Here is a 9,752-nt window from a genome sequence, read left to right as displayed (position 1 = left end):
TCTCATTTATAAGATGATACAACTGAGGCTCAGAGCACTATCTTGGCCGAGGTCACAAAACAATAATTAGCAGAACTGAATTTTCCAATGCCAGGTCTCAAGCCCTTCCCACTGCATCATTAGAGACCAGCAATCAACCACCGGGAACCCAGAAAGTACAGCCCTGAGACAGGAAAATTCTCGGGACAACATCCGGAAAGCCGCCTAGGCAAGCAGGTAAGACAGACTGATGGCTCCACGCAGCACAGACGAAAGGCCAGTGGACAGGCATGTTTGACTGGACCGAGTGACCAGCTGGGGCAACAGATGTGAGGGTCCTAGTGAACTGCTGGACTGAGTCAGTAGACACTCGACCAGAGGGCAGATTTTAACATTTGTAATTTTCTGTTCCAGAAAAATGAACTGCTATATGCCAATAGGGAACATTCATCTTAATTCTGACTGTATAAGAAGTTATAAACTCATTTCCAAAGAAAATCCTTTCCTATCAGCAAGTGACTTCTTTTGAGATTAATAAATCTAATAAAGGTAACTTACAGACTTGCTGCAAGACAGATTCCCATAACTGATCAGGAACCCAAATGTCAGGGACCCAGGCGCCCAATCCTTCTGCATGTTTTTAATCTCAGATAAAGCAGCCATCAAGTGTAGGTTCAAGTTACATGGACCAGCAATACTGTTTTCAGGACAGAGGCAATGAAATGGAAAATTTAATACGTTAGCACTTTGCTAATTTTATTGACTTCAGTGTATATCTTAGCAATTCAGTATTCTGTTTTAGCTCTTTTCTGTGTCTCAGCTTCTCTGTCTATAAAATGATTATAGTGGCACCTATCTCATAAGACTGTTATATGGATCAAAAGAGTTTATTTATGAAGCACATAGAACCATGCCCAGAACACAGAAAACATCATGTGTTTCTTAAATAAATAAATGGATATAAGCACATCCACTTATTTTGCAAGTGAAATTTCAATTTTTTTCAATATTCCAACTAATTTTAAAATTATGTCATTTGCACACTTTTAAGTACAGGAAATATATTTTAAGAAGATAAAAGTATTGCCTTATTATTAAAATCTGAAGTCCCGCTGAAAATGCATAAATTTGATTAAAATAATACTACAGTCTTTTTGGACTCAGAAATAGGTTAAAAATTACTTAAGTCCATCCTGTTTTTCATCTCAGGATTAGTGATATCAGCAAATAAGCTCATACACTGCCTAAAGAAATATGAGAAGTGATAAGATTTTTCTTTTTCTTCTCTAAAGAAAGTTTTCCTTTTTCTCCGCTTGACCTCTGTTACAAAGTCTGGGAACTAGTCATCAGTTTGGAGAGCACCCTTGGCACATGATGTTTTCTCCTGACTCTAAAGACATCCCTCTGTCTGTGTTTTGAATTGAGCGGGAGCTTTCCACAGCAGTACTCAGCTCAAACCTCCGTCTCAAAGTATACATTTAAAGCATTTCAAAAAAAGAGCATTTGCTGAGAGACTTCTAGGGAGAAAGACTGGAATGCTGAGAATGTAATAGGGGCAGGGCTCGGAAGAAAGACATACAAAGTGAAATGTTGCTCTCCAATCTAGGGGTTGTTTTTCATGTTGGCGTTACTTTTCTTTTAGTAGAGCTACCATACTGTTACCTAGTGATGGCTATTCTTGAAGACTTGGGTTTTTTTCTTGCATGTTATTTTATGAAACAAACTTTGGAGATGGAACTCCCTCCCCTCCAAAGATCCAGCCAAAGCCTTCCAGCCCCACTTTCTGCATAAACCCTTCTCCCAGCTCAAAGAGCCTCTTCCACTGCAGCCAATCCCACCAGGCCCTTGGAGCTGGGGAAGGAGATTGCAGACTGGGGGCACAGAAGTGGGCACATGCTCCAGTTACTTAGGTGGAGCCTGAGCTACAGTTTTTTTCTCAGGGTTTAAGTTCTTTCGTACCAAAATGACATTATAGGGAAGCTACACTGGGAATTACATAGGCTCCTATGCGTTCGACCAGCACCCCAACTAACATTACATGATTGTTTCAATGGAAAAATGAAACTTTATTCCCAATATTTGACCTCAAATGAACTTTTATAACATAACTTGACAGGGGGACTCTTCTACATACACTGACACTCAGGGACAGTTCTATCGGTCATACTGTCCATCTATCTGTCCATCCATTCACATGATTTTTTAAAAAATTAAGGTACAGAATAATTACCAAAGGAATGTGAAAAGTAAAAAGCTAAGATCTAAAGAATAAAGTTAAACATTTTATATTTACTGAGTTCAAATCAATGGTTCTGTTGTATATTTACCTTCAACTTCATTCCCTGAGTTAAATGAATCAATTTTTAAAACAATCTCTTTTTTTAAATAGTAAGAGACAGTGTGGTATAAAATATAGTATATGAGTTTTGTAGCTGTAAACTGTGAATCTCAGGTCAAGCTACTTAACTTTCCCAAGCCTCAGTTTTCTTATCTTTAAACAGGGATTATAATATTCACTTTCTAAGACTATTTTTTTTAACTGAGCTAATGTAAATATGTAGCATTAAATCCGGCACAAAGTGGTTATTTCCCATCCTTTCTCTGTATTATGTAACCTCTTTGAAATTACTGTGTTTCACTTCAATAAAAATATCTTTAAATCACATTTCGTTTATAGAAGGCTTGATTTAAACTCTTCTCTTGGCTTGGGTACTCATCCATCTATCTGCTTGCCTTAATTAGGTTAATGTCTAAAAGAAGACTACTGTGATGGATTATTGACTAAGAAATTAAATAGGGCCATGCTGTGCCACATTACCCCTGCCAGGAGATGGCTGGAGTGGCCAAGATATAAAAAAATAAAAATAATAATAAATAAAAAATAAATAGTTCAAAGAGCTTACTTATGTTGACCATTGTAACCACTGAACTAACTCACCTATGCCTTACCTTCCCCCAAATGCTTAATTTTCACAAGATTTTGTGGATTTTATATTTTTCTTTTTTTTCACACTCATCCACAGCCGAAGATCCACTTTGTAACAATAGTTAGTAAAGCCAGGTTTTACTCAAAGAAGCAAAAAACGAGCTCAGTGAAGGACAAATCAGATTTCCTGTGAAGCAGGCTTGTCAGGCATTCTTTCCTATTTCCTGTTAGGTCCATCTCACGGCAGAGTTGGCGGCAAGGGCAGGGGCAGCATGCTGCAAGGACAGCAAGTGTCTACGACAGTGGGAAGGAGCCTGCTGTCCACTGGGGTACAGCTGGCCTCATGTGAGCGGGAGTCTCCTCTGCTGATGGAGTGCCTACAACTCTGACACCCACCCCCCCACCCACACTCTCTCACTGGTCCCCATTCCTGGCTGCAGAGTTGGTAGCTCTGCCTGAAGATCTGCCTTTTGGCTGGAATTTGACACTTGCTCCTTATTTGATCCCATCATAATTCTCTTTTTTTTAGAAAACTCTGTGACCACTTGAGATCAAGTCCTGCCTACTAAGCTTGATCTCAAGGTTAAAAACATATTCTTCCATTATGTAGAAATCTGAAGGCCTGGGCGATTTACTGTAATTCATAACCAAAAAAACCCCACGTATAAGCCCATCTTCTAAAATATTATCCTTTTTAGTTTATATCAGATTGGAAAACTGTCTTTGTTTTGAATTGAAACATAGGGCATTCTTCCCCTGTTATAAAAGATGTATTTCTAACGTGCCACCACCATGCAGCCAAAGCTTGATAGTATCCAGACGTCTTGCATTTACTTGTGCATTCAAGGTTCATTCAGTTGGTTTAATGTGAAGCTAAAATGTCTGGTCCTACATTCATCTTCAGGAATGATGATTTTTATTTCATGGTGCAGAAATAAGGCCAAATAAGAAAAAGTAGACCTAAAAAATGTTAAGTGTTTAACTTACTAATCCACTAGATCCTTGACAGCAATTTTAGGTTAAAATGGTCCAGAGGACAAAGTGCATAATTAAAGATGAGAAAATGATTCCTTCAAGTCCCACAATAAGGAGTTCTGCCTGCGTTAGCCATTTGTCTAGAGTTTTATTTATGCAAAAGTGACAGTTACTTCTTGGTTCTGTCTCCTTCGTTCCAATACTGTTCAGTCTGCATTTCCGTGAGTCGGGAAATCGTGCGCTGAAATGCAAAGATTTCCTCTTCTCCGGTAAACATGGAAAGTCCTTCTGCTGAATCCTGGTTATAAAACAAAGAAATTAAATTAAAGCTATCACAAATGAAAATTTATAGAACCTAAGTATAGGTTTAAAAAAACTTTTTAGGCTTACCAGTTTAGATTATGCCTTTTTTTATAACTTGTTTTTTCATATACAATCCCTTAAATGAGACTAGAGAGTCAACCAATTTAAACAGATAGGCAGTAAACACATCAAATTATCAGAGAGAAAAAAGGGAAAACTTTCTCCAAAAGTGTACACCAGAAATAAGTAATGGCAATAGTAGTTCTGAGAAGCTAGAAAGAGGCTGGTGTAGGCCTCCAGACAGGGTCCCAGTGCCTAAGGCGGAGGCCCTAAGGACAAACCTCTGGAGAGCTTTTTCCAATCCAACCAATGACTAAAAGAGAGCAAATGCAAATGAACAGTGGGTCTGGGTTCTGGAGAATGTGCCTGGGATCTAAAAGCCAGGGCTGAAAGCCAGGGCTGTTTTTAGCCTTCAGCTGCTGGGACAATTGATCCTACCATCTAGGACCAAGTTGGGAAGCCCTGTCTCTGTGAGGTTGGTAACCCCAGACTGGTGATACCAACACAGACTCATGGCCACTAAGTGGGCTTGGAATTTTTCTCTTTCCTTGGGGTTTGCTAGTATGCTTTTTCAGAGAAAAATTCTAGATTCCTAAGTCCATCTTCTCCACTGATCCATTGTGAACCTTCATGACCCTGAGATCACATTCCCTGATTTCTTCATATATGATTGGCTCCATCTGCTGAGCTTACTTTTTCTTGATCCTAGGGGAATTTGAGACATGGTCTCACTCTGTCACCCAGGCTGGAGTGCAGTGGTGCCATCTTGGCTCACTGCAACCTCTGCCTTTTGGGTTCAAGTGATCTTCCTGTGTCAGCCTCCCCAGTAGCTAGGATTACAGGTGTGTGCCACCACACCCAGCTAATTATTTTATTTTATTTTTTATTTTTTTGTAGAAATGGGGTTTCACCATGTTGCCCAGGCTGGTCTTGAACTCCTGAGCTCAAAGCAGTCTGCCCACCTCGGCCTCCCAAAGTGCTAGGATTATAGGAACGACCCATTGCACCAGCCTAGGGGAAAAAAATTTTAAGAGCCAATGATGTAAACTTTACCAACCTTTTGGCACCAGGGTCCAGTTTCATGAGAGATAATTTTTTCCATGGACCAGGGGCAGGGGGATGGTTTCGGAATGAAACTGTTCTACCTTAGATCTGAATGTTTGTGTACATCCAAAATTCATATGCTGAAATCCTAACCCATAAGGTAATGGTATTGGAGGCGGAGCCTTTGGGAGTTGATTAGGTCTTGATTAATCCCTCATGAACAGGATTAATGCCTTTATAAAAGATGCCCCAGAGAGATCCCTCACCCCTTCCACCATGTGAGGTTTACACAGAAAAGACAGAGGCTTATGAACTAGGAAGTGGGCCTTCATCAGATGCCAAATCTGGCACCCTGATCTTGGACTTCCCAGCCTCCAGAACTGTTAGAAATAAATTTCTGTTGTCTGTAAGCTACCCAGTTCATGGTGTTTTGTTATAGCAGACTAAGACATACACATAGGTTTAAGTCATCATATTGGAAAGTTCACTATTTAAATTGGCCTTGTTCTCCCAAACTCCTGAAAATGCCTCATTTCTACTCAGGTTGATAAGGAATTGTTTCCTTGTTCCAGACGGTCTTTCACCTTTGGGGCTGGAAGAATTGGGCTCCCCTCATGGGGTTAGTGTTGATAGTTGTAAACTTTTGACTAATATTTCAATTGTCGATAGTTGAGAAACACATCCTGTAACGTTCTTATAGAAGAAGAAAACGCAAAGTCACTTCTGGTCGGCCTGGGGTGAATCACCAGACTCCAAGCTCCAGGAGAACTGGGCTAGCATCTGTTTCTTCCCTAGAGAGTGTCCCCAGAGCCTGGCACCCACAGGTACTCCATAAATGTTTGCAGAATGGAGGTTGGGAGATTAGTCAGGGATTTCTTTTCAAACCTGGGGCCTTGCTAGGCACTCCATGGTCCTGGACTAGCCAGCCTACATGCTTGGATGCTTGGATACTGTATCATGTACTCTACAAATCCAGCAATCATTTAGAAAGATATCCAGAAAGGGCAGCATGGTATAGCAGAGCAAGCCCAGAACCAGGCACAGGTGGCTTGGCATCCAGCTCTGGCCTGCCATTATTCAGCAGTGTGACTGTGGGCACCTTAGTCCACCTCCATGGGCTTCATTTTTATCACATGCAAAATGGAGCACTGAACTACATGACCACTGAGGTTCCTTCCACTGTAAGTTTGTAATTTTCTATATTTAGTGATATTGAGAATGATAAATTTGCTACACGGGCTTATAGAAGCAGCAGCAAATCAATGGTTAACTATACACTGCATTTCTTCTTCAAAATGTAGCCATGCATCAAACCAAAAACAATTAAGCTGTTTTATAATAAAAAGAGATTATGTTAATATCACCTACCTGGCTCAGCCCCAAATCATCCATCAGTATTCTGCTTTGCTCCAACTCACTGTCATGATGTTGATGCAAAAATAAGCTTGATATAGGAGTCGACGCAGAGCAAATTATACGCACCTGAAATAGAAGAAAATGAGTAAATCTGTTACTCTTTACATTTCACAAGTTGAAGGTAAGAAGAATCTCACAAAATGAAAGTCTGTTTTTCACATACAGGAGCTTGGATCTTTGCTTTTAAGACGCCCATATTTTTTTTCCTAATTGTTTATCTCTTTAAAGCAGTGTTTTAAAACTGCATAGTACTTTTCAGAATATTTCCACACAACTCATACCACCCTGTGAAGCAGGGCACAAAGGTTTATTGGGAGACTTCAGGGCTGGAGAGGACTCAGCTCAAGATGTCAGCCCAGATCTTCAGTTCTTAGTCCAATGCTTTTTCCATTACTGCTCTGGTTTGAATGTTTTTGTCCCATCCAAAATTCATGCTGAAACTTACTCCACAATGCAACAGGATTAAGAGGTGTGACCTCTAGGATATGATTGAGTCATGAGGCTCTGCCTTCACACATGGGATTCGGTGCCCTTATACAGGATTTGATGGAGGGAGTTCACCACTTTTTGCCTTCCATTCCTTCCACCATGCGAGAACACAACATTTGTGCCCTCTGGTGGCAACAAGGCATCATCTTGAAGCAGAGAGTAGCCCTCACCAAACACCCAAACCTGCTGGCACCTTGCTCTCAGACCTCCCAGAACTGGAAGAAATAAATTCCTATTATTTATAAATTACCCAGTCCGTGGTATTTTGTGATAGCCCCACATACTGACTAAGATGATTACACTGTGACGTTGACATTTATACCTGGCTGTTTGGAGCTGGTCTGTGCACCTAAGATGCTCCCCAGAGACACTGTAAAGAGGTTAGTTACCCTTTTGCTGCACAGCAGACTGCTAAGTTCAGTGCATTGCTATTCTAATTAGGCCAGTGAGTGTCCAGAACCTACATTTATATTAGCATCCTGCTAGGACCTTCTTCAAAAAGACTAAGATTTACATTAATATCTCTTGATTACATAAGTATTTGAGTGAGTGTTCATATGTGATCATATATTGGAAACAGCTTTTATATTTTTTATATCCACTAGTTTAAATACAAAACATATTCTTTTTGATGTTTTAAAAGTCCTGAATTTGTCTTCAGGATTCATAGCTATCTTTTAAAATCATTATTTAAATAATAATACACCAGTACTTAAAAATCATGTATTGACATTTGACACTAGATTTTCCATATCCAAATGGCCTTCTACCTTCTCTTATAAGTTATTTTAATCAAAGACACTTTTTCATTATTTACATGGGAATATCCTTCTTTCACAAATCTCCACAAATACATTCTAGAATAATGTCTGTTTAATGCTCCCAATTTCTGAAATAAAATGGTTTTGACTACACTTTAATAAAGAGTGTAATCTCTAAATGTGTGATTTAGTTAAAGGGAACGTTAGGAGGGTAGTTTGAGTATTCCATCATATTGCCAGATAAATTCTTTTTACCTTCAATTAAGAAGTGAAAAGGTGGGGGTGAGGTAGGGTTGGGGGGTGGGACTGAGGGATGGGGGCCATAAGCTTTCTCTAAGGCATTCGTAGCTGAAATACCAAAATAACGAGTCTCTCAATCCTCCACTATGAGCCATCCTATTCATGCCCCTCCGTTGTCTTCTTCTTGAAGCCTAGTCCTATAAAAACAGCAGCCTCCAGGCCCCGTCCTTCATTCCACCCCTGCCCTCCCCACCAATACTGTAGAGTCGAGTCTGTGGGAGGCCACCACTCACAGCTGATGGGCCTCCATCCCCCAGCTCTGTGTCCTCAGCCTTCTGCCTCTCCAGATTCCCCAATCACACGTGTGTGGGCTCCGCGGGGATGCACAGCAGCTTTTGATAGCACTCCCTTAGGTGGGCTTCCCTCAGCTTCTGCATCAGAGCCACACTTGCTGCCTTTCACATTCAGCCCATCCTGGAGCCGTTGCTGCAAACTCCCCATGCTGGTTACCCCTTTTCATTCTGTGCATAGAGTTCAGCCCTCACTCTTCTCAGCGTTTATAAGAAGCACCTGAGAAACATGAGAACATGCAGTTCCTGGCCCCATGCCTGGTACTCATTTGCTGGGGTGGGGATGGGTGAGCTCTGGAATCTGGATTTTTAAGTAGGCCAGATGGTTCTGCCACAGGTGGCCCTCAGAGGATTTCCCACCCCATAGATCAGTGCACTCTCCCCTGCTAGACTCTCACAGCACCATATGCCTCCTTCTCTGTCTAAGAGGTCATCCCACAGTGGTGATTTTACATTGAGTTCTGTGGACATCTGATTCACATTTCTCTGACATCAGGCTACCTAAGCTCTTTGAAGGCAGGCACCATCTAGTTTCACTTGCCACTGAATTTCTAGTGCTTGGCATGATGAAGTTTACAGAATGAATGAGCAAATGAAACATTAAATTGTCACCTCTCCCTCCCAGCAGATTCTGTTGCTTATCTTCTTCCCACAAAGCCCCTTCAATTTAGAATCACTGCTCTATCTAATTCTGTGCAAAGAATAGGGAGAAAAAAGTGTATCTAATGGTAAAATAATATTTAAATTAACTCTAATTTCAAATTGTACTTTTGCTATGAATCTATATTTACAGATACATTCTATTAATAGCTCACCTTTATTGAGAGCGTACCATATGCCAGACAACATTCTTTGTGCTTTACATGCTCGTTTAATACTCACAACAACTTTATAAGTACCATTATTATCTGCTTTTTCTAGAAAAGGCAGTTGAAGCTCAGAGAGATTAAGATGGTCTTTAGGATAGACAGCCTGACCCCAGGGCCCACTCTTGAACCAGTAGGCTATGCTGTCTTTGATGAATGGGCAATGGCTTGGCAATTCACACTAAAACATATGGATTAAAAACAAAGAGACAACAAGATGGTATAATGCTAGCTACTGGGGTTTCTGGGTCATAGGGAGAGACAGAGCTTCAATATTCAGAAGGGTCCTCTAGTCATTCACTCATTTGTTTTCTTCTCCTTCTCCTTCTCCTCCTTCTCCTTT

The 9,752-nt window shown here is 40.6% G+C and overlaps 1 protein-coding gene across 1 annotated transcript in view; it reads right to left on the bottom strand.

Moving 5' to 3' along the window:
• Positions 1-953: 953 nt before the first annotated feature.
• AFG1L (AFG1 like ATPase) overlaps positions 954-9,752 on the bottom strand; it is a 234,226-nt gene continuing 225,427 nt past the window's right edge. The window contains exons 12-13 of the mRNA XM_003278929.4: positions 6,656-6,769; positions 954-4,178 (exon numbers count right to left, since the gene is read on the bottom strand). Of these exons, the coding sequence (XP_003278977.3) occupies positions 4,050-4,178; positions 6,656-6,769 (243 nt within the window). The 3' untranslated portion in view covers positions 954-4,049. The remainder of the gene's footprint in view (positions 4,179-6,655; positions 6,770-9,752) is intronic.

The sequence above is a fragment of the Nomascus leucogenys genome, chromosome 3 (assembly GCF_006542625.1).
Source record: "Nomascus leucogenys isolate Asia chromosome 3, Asia_NLE_v1, whole genome shotgun sequence".
Taxonomy (NCBI): Eukaryota; Metazoa; Chordata; class Mammalia; order Primates; family Hylobatidae; genus Nomascus; species Nomascus leucogenys.
Note: the sequence above shows the minus strand (reverse complement) of the source record. Positions and strands in the feature narration are given on the sequence as shown.